Consider the following 15,367-nt stretch of genomic DNA (forward strand, 5'->3'; position numbering starts at 1 on the left):
ATGAGTGTGCAAAGTTTTAAGATGTCCTGGGCAAGTAATCATTTCAAATGAAAGAGTCTTAAATAACCCAAACATGCATGTTTTTGGAATGTTGGAGCCACCCATATATGGAAGAACAGGCAACCTCCACAAAGATTCAAACCACCCAACCTTAGAACTGTGAGGCAGACATGCTGAATTGAAACACCACACACATACACAAAAACAAAGAGCAAATTTTTTTTTTAAACAGCCGAGAAAAAAAAATGCTATTTTATTAATATCTGAAAGAAGCTCCATAGTTCATGAAAACATTTGTTTTTCGGTGCATGTCATTTGAACAATCACATTCTATGAGGAGAAAGATATACACAGAGAAAAATCAAAATAAAACAATACAAGCCACTGACTTTGTAAATCATTAAATCTCAGTACAGACATTTTTTTTTCTTAATATCCCCCCTCCCCAACCCAAAAAAAAGCAGCCCTAATTCCAAACATCCGCTGATATCCCGCCCACCCCAAGAGAGAGAGAGAGAGAGAGAAAAAACAACAACCCATAAGAACCTTGAGGGTGACAGTCTGTAATCCCACAGTGCTAAAGAGTGAGACGCTCATTGGTTTTTAGGAATACACAGCATGGCGATGTAACACTAGGTCGATCGGAATCAAGGGACAAACACATCAAAATGACCAATACACATACAGGACCCCCCCCCCCACACACACACACATAAAACCCCTGCAATAAATCAGCCACACCAGTGTAGGCCATGAAAAATGGCCATCCTCTGCTCCTCCGACACTTGTGCATAGTTTCGTGTTCCTTTACAACCAGCTCCTCGTTTTCACAAACATCCTCGCCGTGCCAACAAATGTTCCGCAAATTTACTCATCTTTTCATGAGCCACACACACCCACCCACACATAAATGAACGTATAAGAGAATAATGCACAACACTCCTGATTCAGTCAGGATGGGACCTCAAGAAAAACTACACAGCATTTTGCATCTTATTCACTTTTTTTTTTATTTTAAACAATCCACATTTGTTTTGAAATGTAAAGCAATTTTAATATATAGATTTATATATATATATATATATAAAAAGCACTCCATATTCATTTAAAGTCCATTATTTGGTTATTACGTAACCGCTACGGATTTAGAAACGACAGGTATTTGCTCCTCCTTCTCCAATCCATAACTTTCAGTGCTTGGATGATTCATAATATTCGTCATCAAAATGTACATTAAAATGATGTGGAGTTGGTACTCTGGAACCCTGGCCTTCCTGAGACGAGATCCACTTTTTCATGTGTGCAAGATAGTGAGCAATTGTCTTTTCATTTTTTATTTTTTTTTTTGTTACTTGTAGTTTTTTTTTCTGTTTCATATAAAGTAAAAAAAAAAAAAAAAAAAATCTATAGTCAACATAAAACATACTAGCTATCAGTTAGTCTCACAGAAAGACAGAACGAAACAACACTGTTCGATCCCAGAGTTCTTAAAGTAACATGAGAAATCTTCATTCTGTGTTGTACTTTGAAAAATGGAAGCATTTGTCCTCTTTTTTTTTTTTTGACATTTTTATCCTTTTTTTTTTTTTTTTTTTTTTTAAACCCCATTACCCCTGACATTCCCATCGTTTAATTCTTTTGGAACTCCAGAAAGAAACAAAAGTGTTTTGTAAACTGTCAGTGGCCTGGCGGCTGAAATGAGTGAGAGAGAGAGAGAAAAAAAATAACTCAAAACAAAACAAAAATAGGTAGGCACCTCAGACAGCATATGTCCTTCTACCCCCAAACATCGATGGCCACAGATCTGTCAAATACTTTTTTTTTGTCTTTCTTTATATATATATATATATATATATATATATATATATATGTATATATATATATATATATATATGTTGATTTTTTTTGTGTATTTATTTATTTTTTTTCTCTTTTGAACTTTGTACGAGGTGCTTCAGGAATTGTGCCACCAAAGATATTCTTCTATGTCTGGAAGTATCAGATGCTCAGACCTCTCACACTGAACAAAGCAAACGCTGCAAGATCTCTTTCGGCGTGCTACTCGATCATCAAATCAAATATTTTTTGTTACACGAGTCCTGGAACGGTTCAGACACCTCGCAGTCTGAAAAATGGTGCAATGCTCAAATACGATCCATACTTTCCTTGAATTATTGTCCACAATGAAAGCCACTAAAGGTAGATAAACATTGAAAACAAAACATGTAATCTTTTAGTCCTTGAGTAAACACGTACACGTGAACTGTCCCCCTTCGGTACTTGTGTCATGTGGTTGGGTTTAGCTGGATGAGGACACTCAGTGCAACGCTATAGAGGCTAGAAGTCACAACAATACTGAGTTTGACAAGAAACTACCTCAATGGCCGACACGCTCGCACTCACGTACAGTACAAGCAGTCTTGTGCAAACACACAGACACACACACACACACACACACACCTACACACATTTTGCCTTTTCAAAGTCAATCCTTTTCAACATTTCTTGAATTGGAAACAAAAAATAACTAGAAAAAGTGTTCACATTACATTATTGGCGCTTCTTTTGATTCAAGTATTTGTTTTCATTATTTTTTGTATTTGTCTGATATGTTTATGATCTCATCAATGTTAGGGAGGGTACAAGGGGCCACACACGCACGTACACAAATGCCCGTGATGTGTATGAACTAGCATGTGCATATAATCAACCCGGGCATTTGTTGAAAGTTGGGGTATAGGGAACCCTGTGAGGATTTTTTTTTTTTTTTTTTTTTTTTCAGCCGTGTAATTTTATAAACAAATTAAATCTCTTAGAAATCTCCCCAAAATGTTCCTAACAGACAACAACAAACTTTTACTCAATCATTTTTTTTGTAAACCTCATAACCCCTTGGAGGACTTCTTTCAAAACTGCAAAGGTTGCTCACCCATGCTTTGAATAAGAGCTTTGCTTATTTAGCTCTTCTTTATTGGGACACCGACCAGTGATTGAAACGCACACATTATTCGTTCCGGTTGCCTTTGAGTCTGTGCAACTTTTCATTCATTAAAAAAAAAAAAGAAAAAAAAGGGGGGGGGGGGGGGTTTAAGAAAATCAGAGGTGTGTATTTGACCTTTGACACAAGCAAGGGGCAGGGGGATTTGTTGTAGGCGGCACTCAGTGCTGGTGCTGTGTTGAGAATTTCAGGGCACATCTGAGAGCCGAGCCCGAGTGCCGGTCTCCGCATGGTGCGAGTGTCCCGAGTCCAGTTCCTTTTATCAAGTCCAGTGTGGAGTCAACGTGCGCAAGGTGCACACACACACACCCACACCCACACACAAACCAACCAAGCATTAGTGATTGTTTTGTTGAATGACAAGTCAAAAAAAGTGACTCTGGAAGAGCGAAAGTTGTGTGTGTGTGGGGGGTGGGGGTTTCTGACACACATTACAAAACGAAATCAAATCAAATTTAAGACTTGGTACCGAACTTCAGACGTGTTCCTGTTTCAAGCTGGCGCCACCTTCAGGCCAGAGGCCCAAATCGCTCAAACGTAAGCTTTGAGAAGGCGACAGTTTGCGGAAAAACAGGACATGCCTCAGATTTGGAGTGCAAAGCTCAAAAAAACTTTTTATTTTATTTTATTTTTAGTTTATGAAAAAAAAAAAGTTGATAAAGATCCTGTTTTTTGGTTTTTATAAGAGATGTACCCGATGTGACCCATAAACAGTGCACAGACATAACCGCCTCCTCCTCCTCCAAATGGTGATAAAAAAGCAGCATGGCCTCCTCCTCCTCCTCCTCCCAGCATGCAGCGAGGAGGCGTGGTCACATGATCGTGATATTTGGATGTCAGTTGGCACGAGACTGAAGAAGGTCCGCAAGCGCGAGTGGGCGTCCAGGTGGTCTTTTTGACGGGAAGCTGCCTTAGTAGTAAAAGGTGGCAAGTGGAGTGGTGACGTTTGGCAGATGGGGAGGGGGGGGAGGGGGGTGCAATGGCTGCGAATTGACACCTCCTTGTCCTTTGCATAGAAATGGAAGGCTGCGTCTCAGTGGAGGTGGCTCCAAGTGGAACTGAGTGCTCCCAGAGGTGAAACATAAAGCACCAGTGTGTGTCGTATGCTGAGGGAAATGACCCCCACCCCCCTAACCCCTCCACATCCTCACTGGACGGACACAGGAAGCGGGCTCACGTGTTTACAAGTCGTCCGTTTGGGGAGGGTGAACAATGCATAAAGCAATATCAGAATCAGAAATGATAAAAATAGTAACAGCAAACATCAACAGTAACAGAATGCGATTTAAAAAAAAAAAAAAAAAGGCCTCCATCTCAGAGTGGAAGTGGAGGTTTCTGAGGGCAGCAGTAGTAATAGTAGTAGTAGTAGTAGAATAGTAGTAGTTACTGAATACCGGTGGAGGTGAGGAGGGAAGGGGCAGGAGGGAGGGGGGGGGGGGTGGTTTGGGTTTGAGGTCTGCTTGCAGAGCACGGCGCCCCGCAAGCAGGCAGGCACTCAGCGGCCACGCCAGGACGCCGGCTGGCCTCCAATGATGCGAGTACGACACGCATCTCCAGGAAACAAGGCTTCCAAAAAAGAAAGAAAAAAAAATGGCGAGGAAACTGGAGGGGGGGGTGGTCTGACTCCCTGCCCCCCACTCCCACCATCACTACCCTTTCACGTTGCTACCATGTTCATTCTGGGCCCCCGGGAATCACAGCCGTGTCAAGTTTGACGCCACTTAGCAAGTCAGTCACTTTCCATGCCAGAGTTGCTTTTCCTTTCGCTATGTTGGCGTTGAAGGGTGCAGGCGGGGCACAGTGGGTGTGGGATGCTTCTCGTAAGTGCTATGACAGACCAGGTCTTTCACATGGACTTCATTCATTTGGGCAAAATGATACCAAAAACTAAAAAACAAAACAGGCTCCTTTCATTTTGGTTTGATGCCTTCACTCCACACACACACACACACACACGCACACACACACGTCGCCTGCTGAGAAGTGCTTTAAGTGAATGTCCTTGAATATCAGACAGACAAGCTTGCTACGCTCCTGAGCTCACACACACAAACACACTCGCAACCAGATGGGTTTTTAGTGGCAGTTTGTGGTTCTCCTGTCGGTCAGTGGGGAGCGTGGACGGTACAGTCTGTGCTGGCTTATATTGCACGTAGCTTGAAATGGTTGTTTTGTGACGGGACACCAATTTTTTTCTTCCTGTCTAGAGGTGCAGCAAATAGGTCAAAGACCAAACTGCCAGTTGAAGTGCATCCAAGTGTTTTTGTTTCTTCCACGTAATAGCAGTGGTTCATTTTGTTAGCCCGTCACATCCACCACAATCACCCCCGTGAACACATCTGAATAAAAGCATTTTTGAAATTTGTTTGCAATGGTTCACGAAAGAAAACAAGACGGACTAGAAAAATAAATGGCTTGAACAAGGCGAAGAGAGCTGCATCATTCCCTTTGCGAGCGTTTGTTTGTAGACGTGAGCTGTGGTTGCTTCTGTGGGCCGCAGCAGCATGTACTCTCCGCTCCACTTTGACTGGCTCAGAGATGAGGGGTGTGCAAGGGTCCGTATGCTTCTTCACCGAGTTCCACAAGTGAGTGAGGGAAGCAGGGCGGGTACAAGGTTAAGGCCAATATTAGTGCTGAGAGTCCAGAATAGCCGAAGAGTACAACCAGCGCTCTGATTGACTTTTTTTTTTTTTTTTTCCTTTCCATTTTATACTTTGGGAATGACGCCTTCTCGCGGGTCTCTGAGGTGCAGTATGATTGCCTCGGAAAGGAGGAGAGGGATTAAGCAGAGTTCAAGATGGCAGCTGGTCACCGCGCCGGTACACGTACACGTTTTACTCGGCGAGTTCACGCGTGTAAAAAGTGTTTTTATTTAAGTGAATGAAAGACACCTTCCTGTTTCTCCAAGTGTAAAAACTCACCGCTGCGACTTTCACTTCGCAGAACTGCAACTTAAGAAAAATAAACAAGGAGTGGAGGAAGGTAAGGAGGTGAAGCGTGGAGGATGTGGACTCCTTCCACCTCCTCCTTCACCTTCATTGGTTACTCCATGCTGATTATCTCCAAACTGATTTTGCGCCGTTGTCCTTACATGGACTCCCCGCTCAGCAGGTCTCCAGGCAGCAGCGTATTGATGGGGCTGGGACTCCCCATGACCCGAGCCTCCTCTCCACTAGGGGGCCCCCACAGGCTGGAATACTGCTGCACGCCACCCCAGAGCAGCTCTCCGCCCGCCTTTGTGCCGCCGGAGCCTCCGCCGCCGTTGTTGTTGTTCCAGTGGGGTGCGTGGCCGATGGGATGGGCGGCTCCGGACCCCGTCCCGCCCATCCTGGTCTGATTGGCCCCCGGAGTGGCCTGCCAGCTGGTCGTTCCGCCCAGCGACTGGCCCTGTGCAAAGAAGCGATTCACTTCCTCTTCTCCGGCAAACTCTGCCAGAATGGTGGTGTTCCCGAGCACGCACCTGGACGCACACAAGGACATACAGCAATGAAAACGATGGCATCTCCTGAGAACTCATTGCCTCGGAGTGGACCAAAACATACATGTGCAGGGACTTCTGAGCCTTGGCAGCTTCATCCTTGGAGCTGTAGCGTACCACAGCGTTGCCCTGTGTCAGGTTGAGGTGGAATGTGATGAGTGGGCCGTGCTGCATGCACAGTGTACGCAGAGTTGAACCGTCAATCTGCCGCAGAGAGGGTGAGGTCAACGGTGTGCCGTAAACCCAAGCGTGTGTCAGGCGCTCACAGGCTCAAGAGATGCAGGCGGTCTCTTACCTGTGGAGTAAGATTCCTCAGCACCAACCAGCTACTGGTCCTGGTCGAGCTGTCTGTACTCCATGTGGTGCCAGCTGCAGAACCAAAGTGGAAGATGAGTTATTGAACACAAGTGGCCGATAGCCAAAAAGCAAACAGTCAAAAAGCTTGGCACTCCCCTAAAAAAACGTTTAGAACTGCCCCATCAGTTTAAGCCACAACTATATAACAAATGAAAATCTCAAAACAGTTTAAAGGGGAAGTCAACCCAAAATATTCCATACAATAATACATTGTACGCGCTCCCACTCGTCTAAACACAGCATTCTGATTAATACTGCGTTCGTGAAATATGAATAAAGCATCAATTTTTATCCATCTCAGGGGGCGGCCATTTTACTAGTTGCGGTCCACTGATATTAACATCCCAGTTAATGTTACCTGAGCAACTGTGATGTAATTTTCAGTCAGTCAGTCAGTCATTTTCAGTAGCAGGGTATTTAAAAAACAAAACAAAAAAAAACAAAAAAAAACAGATATTTCTCTCCTCCGGGTGTAGAAAAAAATAGTGTCCACACAACCACATATGTAGAAATGAAAACATCCACAGCTAACCGCATTAATGCGTTTTTAAGTATGTTCGTAACAATGTCAGACCTTAAGGTGGCAACAGTTCCAGTCAATGAGTACATCATAAACGGAGCATAGAGGAAAACAGGATAAATGCAACATTTTAAAAAGCTTCACTTGGATTTTTTTAACAACCCCCCACCCCCCCAATCGCCTAAACATACACACACACACACACACGCATGGTCTCCCCGGTGTCGAAGCTAATCCAGGTCGCCTTCTTTTTTTAACAACTTGAGGTATGTGATTGAGGGACGTGTGTAGAACGACGATGTAAAACTTAGTTTACTGACGGACACGCAACCACCGAGCCGGAGAAATATGCAAATCTTCACTTTGGCCGGAGTTTTTAGAAACTTTCATTTTTAATGAAAAAAAAATCCCCGCGGATGTGTGGATTGACAGGGCAAGCCGGAGAAAAATATCTCCGTTTGCAAAAAACCCGGCTATGTGTTTACAGGGCCTATTGGTTGGAAAGGAAGGATGGATGTGGGCAGAGAACTAAGGAGGTGCCAGGTTATGGAGAGACTTCAAGGTGAGGAGCAAGATCTTGGATTTGATTCGCTGTTGGAGAGATAGCCAGTTCCAGGTTGTCGGAACTCGTAATTAAATGACGCTGAAACCTATTGTATTTTATTTTATTATTATTGTTACTTTTGTGGGCGGCACGGTAGTCGAGTGGTCAGCACGTCGGCTTCCCAGTTCTGAGGTCTCCGGTTCGAGTCCAGGCTCGGACCTTCCTGGGTGGAGTTTGCATGTTCTCCCCGTGTCCGCGTGGGTCTTCTCCGGGTACTCCGGTCTCCTCCCACATTCCAAAGACATGCATGACAGGTAAATTGGGCGCTCCGAATTGTCCCTAGGTGTGCGTGTGAGTGTGGATGGTTGTTCGTCTCTGTGTGCCCTGCGATTGGTTGGCAACCAGTCCAGGGTGTCCCCCGCCTACTGCCCAGAGCCAGCTGAGATAGGCGCCAGCAGCCCCCGTGACCCTTGTGAGGAATAAGCGGTCAAGACAATGGATGGATGGATGTTACTTTTGTATTTATTAACTATTTGCTGTCCTTCCTCCGTAAAGTGTGACCTACCCGTGGTGTAAGAGCTGCTCCAGCCTTGTGACAGACCCAGAGAGTTGCCCCCCCACGTTGAGGACGGTTTGGTGTTTGTGAGGCCGGGCGGAGGGCGGGAGGGGGCTGTGGAGCTGCTTCGGGGTCCCTGTGAAACCTTCCACATGTCATGGGAAAGAGAGGCCTGACTGTGGGAGATGGGACCCGGGGACCAAGTGGATTTCATCTCTGACAGTTTACCTGGTGGACAGAAAGTGTTGTTCGACAGAGCCAAAGGAATAAGCCAAGGAAAATCTATTCAGAGTCACAGGAGCAGAAGCATCACACTTATAGTTCAGTTTATCCTCAAAATATCTTCTTGAGCTCCTCTATTTACAGCACGTTTCCATGTTAACAGGTGTAGAAATGTATACAATTAGTCCTACAATAACTATGCCTGATACTAGATTTAGATATTCAGGCTGCTTACTCATCTTTCATGCAAATCAAAATCCTACTACGGTGCCTTCATCAGTCAAACAGAGCAGCAGGTTAAACGTCAAGGTAAAAACAAGTTATGCTGTCCCGTTTTCTCATGCACAAGTAGGAGGGAGGGTCACCGACACCACAGGGGTTATGCACTGCAGGAGAGGCAAGCTGTCAGAATGGAAGCACTAATGAGTCCGACTTAATCAGGTGCAATGACTCGACAGGCAGGCTGGGGGTGCTCTCCAGTAAACGGTGGGGGCTCATGAGGTTACAGTACAGGGAGGGAAAGGATAGTATTGGTGGGCAGGTGTTTATCCACTGCAATATGGGGTGGGTATGGTGTTTATCGGTGAGCCATGTACCTGTTTCGTCTGCCTCCGGGGACGACAGACTGAACGAGCTAGTGTAGGCACTGACTGACCAATCAGAGGAGGGAGGCAGAGCCTCGTTCTGAGATGAAGTGGGAGAAGAGCCTGAGCCGATGGCAGCGCACAAACAAATACACAAAAACAAATAAGGGAAAGTAGCAGATAGAAAATGGAATCAAAGAAAAATGTACAAGAAATAATGAGATTCAGAACAGAAGAGATTTAATGTGTATTAAAAAAAAAATGACTAGAGAAGCAGTTTTAAGCAGAAAATGGACAACAAAGGAGTAAAGAAGCAGACTCTGGTGGCAACGCTTGCAATATTTGAATGAAAATGTAATATTTAAAAAGAACCCAATACTCTCTTCACTAAATACAAATCTCACCTGCACTTCTGTCTCGCAGCAAGTAGCGGTTGACATCTTGGATGTTAGTGTTGATTGTGGGACCACTTGGGACACTACCCGGCGTCATGTTGGGGTCTGTCTCTGGGTCGATATTCTGGAGACCCTTCCAGGGTACGCCTGGGCAGAACTCTGCAAAAAATGTTTGCAAATCATTTATATTTCCCAAATGTGAAAAGCAGGCATAATTTACTTTTTTTTCTTGCTCATTTACAGGAAGAATATGTATCATACCTGGTGGCCAGTTGATGTTTGTTCCATTGGCCATCTTGTCACTGCTTCCCTTCCCCTGCCCCCAGCTGTCTGGGGCCACAAGGGGGCTGGTGGGAGACTCCGAGCTGGACATCAGGTTATAAGGGCTGTAAGAGTCGTCCAGCTGTGGAGGCTTTCCAGGGGGGCCCAGGTTGGTACCTGAAATGTGGGAACATGGGTTATCTTATAGTAGTAGTTTGCCAATTGAGCTTTTTAACAGTTACTGCACTAACAAGTCTTATAAACTTAAATGCTTCTCATTCTAACTGTTCCTCACCATGTTTACTCAGGTTGGGTTCTAAGGGGGAAGAGCTGCTCGAAAGGCTTTCCATCGAGTTGGGGTGCGTCCACTGTGACAGCCGTGATTGGGGCTGGGGTGGATCCTTCATAGACATGCCCACCTCCATGCAGTTTACATTCATGTTTGGATTCAGTCCAGCTAGGGAGAATGAGAAAATTGATTCCAAATTCATTTCATGGATTAGTGCACCCTCGTGCAATTCACGCAGCAAGTCCCATTACTCACAGAGAGAATAGGGGCTGTAAGTGTTTTGAGAAGACTGCGGCTCTTTGGTCTGTAGGTCAGGGAGGCCCGGAGCCTGGGGGTGGCCTGGAAATGAGTCAAGGGTGGATTTGGTCCCGCCATGATGGAGGCCCGTGTGGGAGTGTGGAGGCTGCTGTTGTTGCTGCTTCATTAGCAGAGCCTGGGCCAGCTGACGTTGGTGCTGTTGGATCTGCTGCTGCATGTTATTGATTGTACGTGCAACCTGGAATTATCACAGTGGGAACTTTTAAAGAATGCCTCCCCCCCTTTTTTGTTACAACTAAACCACCTGGGCTCCTCACATGGATTGTGTGAAAACATTTTAGGAATGAACAGAGAAAAGTGTGAACGCACTTGCTGCTCTTGTTGTCGAATGGGTCCAGAAACGTTGCGCTGCGCCTGTAACATCTGCTGCTGAATTTGTAAACGCTGGTAAGCCTGCAAGTCAACCATATGCCCACTTTCAGTCTCATATGTAGAGAGAGAGAAAATGCAAGCTAGTAGAACTTTTAACATTAAAGGAATATTGGTGGGTATAAATAAAACCCATTTTAAGGGCACACGAAAAATTGAGATGATTCAGAATGACACTCACCAGTTGCAGCTGGTAGAGTTGATTCAGAAGTGTCATATGTTGAGGGTTTATTGGCGAGGTTAAAAGTGCAGGATTCAGACCAATGTTTTTTGCTGCAAACTGTAAGAGCTGTGCTTGAACCTGTGGATTGATACCATCACATTAAAACAAAAACAAACAAACAAACAAAAAACCGCATTATTCTAATGTGTCAATGACGGCTATGATCTTGTTACTTGTAGTCCATTCCACCGTGCTCAGTTTGTTTTCCAGTGTTTCTGTGCATCTACCTGAGGGGAGAGAAACTGAGGCACTTGAGCGCGTAGACTAGGCTGAGAGGAGCCGAGAGGCGGCACTGGCGGCTGAGGAGGCGGCTGAGGCATGGCCCGGGCTTGTGCTGCTCCACCACCAAACATTCCACTCTGCATTTGCTGAACAAACAACACGTTTAACACATTAAATCATATGCTTCACTTACACCATGAGCTGCAAACAATGCAGTTGTAAGAAAGGGCTGATCTGAAGAGGGGCATCAAGAAGGCCAAACGCCACTGTAAAGAGAAGGTAGAAGAGCACTTCTCCAACTCCAATCCCTGTCGCATGCGGCAAGGATTACAGACGATCACAGATTCCAAGACCACCAGACCTTCCCCCGCTTCCTCTGATATCTCCTTTCTCAATGAGCTCAACAACTTTTATGCTCGTTTTGAGAGGAAGAACTCAACAACTGCAACCAAGGCAGATGTGACTGGACCACCAACCATTGACTCTCTCCTCCAATGATGTAGGAGAGATGCTGAGCAAGATTACAGTATACAAGGCTGCGGGTCCTGACGGCATTCCTGGATGAGTTCTTAGAGCGTGTTCTGGTGAGCTGGCAGGTATACTTACAGACATATTCAACCTGTCCTTGGCTCATGCTGTGGTACCAACCTGCTTTAAATCCACCTCCATCGTACCAATACCCAAAAACTCCATCCCATCAAGCCTCAGTGACTACCGTCCGGTAGCCCTCACCCCTATCATTGCAAAGTGCTTTGAGCGGCTGGTCTTGGCACACCTCAGATCTTGTCTTCCCCCCCACCTTGGGTCCCCACCAATTTGCCTATGGGCAGAACAGGAGCACAGATGATGCCGTCTCCATAGCGCTGCACTCTGTTCTCTCACATTTGGATAATAAAAACACCTACGCTAGAATGCTGTTCATAGACTTTAGTTCAGCATTCAACATAGTCAGCCCCTCAAAACTAATTGCAAAACTTATAAATCTAGGCATCAGTCCCCTCTTGTGCAACTGGTTACTGGACTTCCTGACTAGCCGGCCTCAACATGTCCGACTAGATAATTATTGTTCATCTACCATCACGATAAATACCGGTGTACCACAAGGCTGTGTGAGGAGTCCCTTCCTTTACTCTCTCTACAGCCATGACTGCAGACCTTTCAGTGGTTCCAAAACCATTATTAAGTTTGCAGATGACACCACGGTGATTGGCCTCATCAAAGACAACAATGAGGCAGCCTACAGGGAGGAGGTGGATTATCTGGTTGAGTGGTGCGACTCCAACGATCTGCTGCTCAACACTGAGAAGACCAAGGAGCTCATTGTGGACTTCAGGAGGAATGCTGCCCCGCATACACCCATCCACATTAAAGGGATCGTGGTGGAGCGTGTGAACAACTTCAAGTTCCTGGGAGTCCACATCTCTGAGGATCTCACATGGACAACTGGCTGCTCCAGGCTGGTTAAGAAGGCTCACCAGCGGCTCGTCTGCCTCAGGGCTCTGAGAAAGAACCATCTGTCCTCACATATTCTGGTGAACTTCTACCGCTGCACTATTGAGAGTATTTTGACCAATTGCATCACAGTTTTGTATGGAAACTGCTCAGCTATGGACCGGAAGGCTTTGCAGAGGGTGGTGAAAGCCGCCCAGCGCATCGCCGGTGCACCACTCACCTCTTTTGAGGACATCTATATGAGGCGGTGCCTGAAGAGGGCGAGGAAAATCATTAAAGACTCCAGTCATCCAGCACATGGACACTTTACCCTCATGCCCTCTGGAAGGCGTTACAGGAGCCTCCGGACTAAGACCACTAGATATCAGAATAGCTACTTCCCCACTGCTGTTAGACTCCTGAACACTGTCTCCTGATCATAATTGCACTACTATAAATAAATATCTGTAAATACTGTAGAGATAGTCATACACGATTATAATTATTTAGCTGTTCATCAATACTGCATACATATTTACAGCCTGCAATAATGTGTATATACTTTTTATATCTTATTTTTAAAATATATAATTTGTTTTTGCTAAAGCACTTCTGGATGGATGCAAACTGCATTTCGTTGTTCTGAACTTGTGACAGTGCAATGACAATAAAGTTGAATTCTATTCTATTCTAAGATTAGGCCCGTATATAATTGCAAAATAAAGAACATGTGTTCCTATGTATAAATTAGAAGTCCAAGTAGGGGTAATGCATTCTTATCTGACAAAAAAAAATAAAAAATAAAATAAAAATAAAAATAAAAATAAATTCTCTTTTTTTTTTTTTTACCCTCAACAGGCTTCTCGTTAAACAAATGACGGGGAGTTTGCAATGCATATGCATATGAAAAACACACTACTGTCAAATACAATAGAAAAAAAATATGTTAGCGGGTGGTTTTAATCTTAAAATCAGCAGTTTTGTAGTCAACTAACTCACTTTATCCATGAAGGGCGAACGGGGATCCGTGGAGGGTTCTTTGGAGAGAAGTGGAGGTCGAGGGCAGCTCATGGGTTTGTTGATAAGCCCGTTGTTGTAGTCGTGGCCAGCCATCCCCATCCCCCGCTTGTCCAGTTCGGTCTTCTTCTCCAGCAGGGCACTCATGGCCTGGTCCAGGTTCATATTGTTGCTCTTTAAAGCCTCCTCTGCCGGATCCCGCTGAGGCACACATCACAAGTCACGGAAAAATATAATGCATTACACACTCACACTTAAATACATATAAATACAACAATCCTTCAGCAAAACACAAATTATCTTTCATTTCATACATTTTCTCAAGCATTCATGGGCGAGTGGGTGAAAGTATAATGCGTGTTACATAGTTTCCTCCAACCCACTAACCAAAATTGTTAATATCCACATTAACGTCCTCATTCTCTCAACACAACTTTACCTACAAAACAAACATTGTAAGTAAGTATACAAGTAAATAAAATTTAGATCAATAAATTAATAACATGAAGTAGGTAAGTGAATAAGCAAATAAAACAAACAAAGACAATGAAAGAGATAAACATTTTGAGGTCACAAAAATGTGAAACCTGATACGGTAAAAAAGTGATAAAAAATATATATATGTCTTCATACAGGGTGTTCCAAAATGTTTTGACCCCATTTCGTAGGACAATAACTTTGACAATTTTCGTTGGAATGACCTCAATTTTTCACAGCTTGTGTAGAAACGTTTCAAGTTTTTGTGTGTAACGTTTGGCATTTCTATCTATTCCATCCATCCATCCATCCATCCATCCATCCATCCATCCATCCATCCACTTTCTTGACCGCTTATTCCTCACAAGAGTCGCGGGGGGTGCTGGCGCCTATCTCAGCTGGCTCTGGGCAGTAGGTGGGGGACACCCTGGACTGGTTGCCAGCCAATCGCAGGGCACACAGAAACGAACAACCATCCACACTCACACGCACACCTAGGGACAATTCGGAGCGCCCAATTAACCTTCCATGCATGTCTTTGGAATGTGGGAGGAGACCGGAGTACCCGGAGAAGACCCAAGCGGGCACGGGGAGAACATGCAAATTCCACCCAGGAAGGCCGGAGCCTGGACTCGAACTGGAGTCCTCAGAACTGGGAGGCGGACGTGCTAACCACTTGACCACCGTGCCGCCCTTTTCTATCTATCTATTCAGGTTATGAAATGCCGTTCACTTAAAAAAAATAAATAATAAAAAAAAAAAAGGCATTTTGCGTGTTAGAGTATGCTCGGACTCAGTCACTGAAGACAGTGCAGCGTCCCTTCTTCACAAATTTTCTTTTCTTTGTGAATTTAACCAATAAAACTTATGACCTTCAACATAAAGTGTATTTAGTTTCATTAAGATCCATCTGGTAGTTTCCAAGATATGGGCTTTTAGAATGGGGTCAACCATTTTGGAACACCCTGTATATTATTAACTCACCGGGAAGCCCATGTCCGTCAGCTGTTTGATAAGACGATTCATGATCCAGGCATCTTCTGGCTTCCCTAGAACTTTTACCTGCAATGACAGAGCATCACAGTAAATAAATAAAACTAACAAGT

General features: G+C 44.6%; 1 protein-coding gene across 3 annotated transcripts in view; it reads right to left on the reverse strand.

Moving 5' to 3' along the window:
* Positions 1-1,865: 1,865 nt before the first annotated feature.
* LOC144033488 (trinucleotide repeat-containing gene 6C protein-like) overlaps positions 1,866-15,367 on the reverse strand; it is a 54,721-nt gene continuing 41,219 nt past the window's right edge. For 2 of the 3 annotated variants that reach the window (XM_077541642.1, XM_077541658.1), the window contains 14 exons: positions 15,246-15,323; positions 13,767-13,985; positions 11,342-11,482; positions 11,073-11,192; positions 10,832-10,915; positions 10,460-10,700; positions 10,211-10,372; positions 9,916-10,092; positions 9,664-9,813; positions 9,272-9,382; positions 8,463-8,681; positions 6,772-6,845; positions 6,541-6,680; positions 1,866-6,458 (listed from right to left, as the gene is read on the reverse strand). In XM_077541642.1, the coding sequence (XP_077397768.1) occupies positions 6,086-6,458; positions 6,541-6,680; positions 6,772-6,845; positions 8,463-8,681; positions 9,272-9,382; positions 9,664-9,813; positions 9,916-10,092; positions 10,211-10,372; positions 10,460-10,700; positions 10,832-10,915; positions 11,073-11,192; positions 11,342-11,482; positions 13,767-13,985; positions 15,246-15,323 (2,289 nt within the window). In that variant the 3' untranslated portion in view covers positions 1,866-6,085. The remainder of the gene's footprint in view (positions 6,459-6,540; positions 6,681-6,771; positions 6,846-8,462; positions 8,682-9,271; positions 9,383-9,663; positions 9,814-9,915; positions 10,093-10,210; positions 10,373-10,459; positions 10,701-10,831; positions 10,916-11,072; positions 11,193-11,341; positions 11,483-13,766; positions 13,986-15,245; positions 15,324-15,367) is intronic. The other variant, XM_077541650.1, reaches the window with a different exon arrangement.

The sequence above is a fragment of the Festucalex cinctus genome, chromosome 1 (assembly GCF_051991245.1).
Source record: "Festucalex cinctus isolate MCC-2025b chromosome 1, RoL_Fcin_1.0, whole genome shotgun sequence".
Lineage (NCBI taxonomy): Eukaryota > Metazoa > Chordata > Actinopteri > Syngnathiformes > Syngnathidae > Festucalex > Festucalex cinctus.